The sequence below is a fragment of the Cystoisospora suis genome (assembly GCF_002600585.1).
Source record: "Cystoisospora suis strain Wien I chromosome Unknown contig_2573, whole genome shotgun sequence".
Classification (NCBI taxonomy): domain Eukaryota; phylum Apicomplexa; class Conoidasida; order Eucoccidiorida; family Sarcocystidae; genus Cystoisospora; species Cystoisospora suis.
This window is the reverse complement of record NW_027155371.1, coordinates 1-543: the sequence shown is the minus strand read 5'-3', so window position 1 is coordinate 543 and position 543 is coordinate 1. Positions and strand designations below refer to the sequence as shown.

The 543-nt window shown below is 50.6% G+C and overlaps 1 protein-coding gene across 1 annotated transcript in view; it reads right to left on the bottom strand.

Moving 5' to 3' along the window:
- Window positions 1–543, bottom strand: part of CSUI_005304 (zn-finger in ran binding protein and others domain-containing protein) — a gene marked incomplete at its 5' end in the record, with an annotated part of 6,141 nt that extends 5,598 nt beyond the window's left edge. Inside the window, one exon of the mRNA XM_068065481.1 lies at window positions 49–543. Coding sequence (XP_067922530.1) covers window positions 49–543 — 495 coding nt within the window. The remainder of the gene's footprint in view (window positions 1–48) is intronic.

Sequence of the window (543 nt, the reverse complement as noted above, 5' to 3'; positions counted from 1 at the left end):
GACCTCCTCCTCCTCCTCTTTCTACCTTATTTCCACTCTCATACGCACCATCACCATCCGCACCTTCTTCGACGCCAGAACACGACAGCGTATGGTCATTAACGGCGCTTGTCGAGTTACCACTGTCACCTAGTAGAAAAGCTTCGTTTGCATACTGAGCGTATTCATCGTCTCCCTCTCCTAAGAGGGGTAGGGTACTATTACTACCTCCTCCTGGACCCCCCATGAAGAGACCAGGTAACAGAGATGCCGCGGCTTCCTCATACAAATCTACAGCCCCAGCACTACTGCAACCAGTTGCCGCGAACTTCGACAGAGAGAGACCTCCTGCTCCGCTGCTGGTGCTATGATTGAAGCTATTGTTATGATATGAATCAACATACTGACTTCCCCCTCCGCTTCCATAGTAATGAGCACTACTATGACGATAATAACTTCCAGCCCCACTCCCTCCTAAGTCACCAGATGTCGTTGTAAGAGAGGATGAATGATAGTATGAACCTAGGCCCTTTGACTGTCCCCCTCCTCCTCCTCCTCCACCTG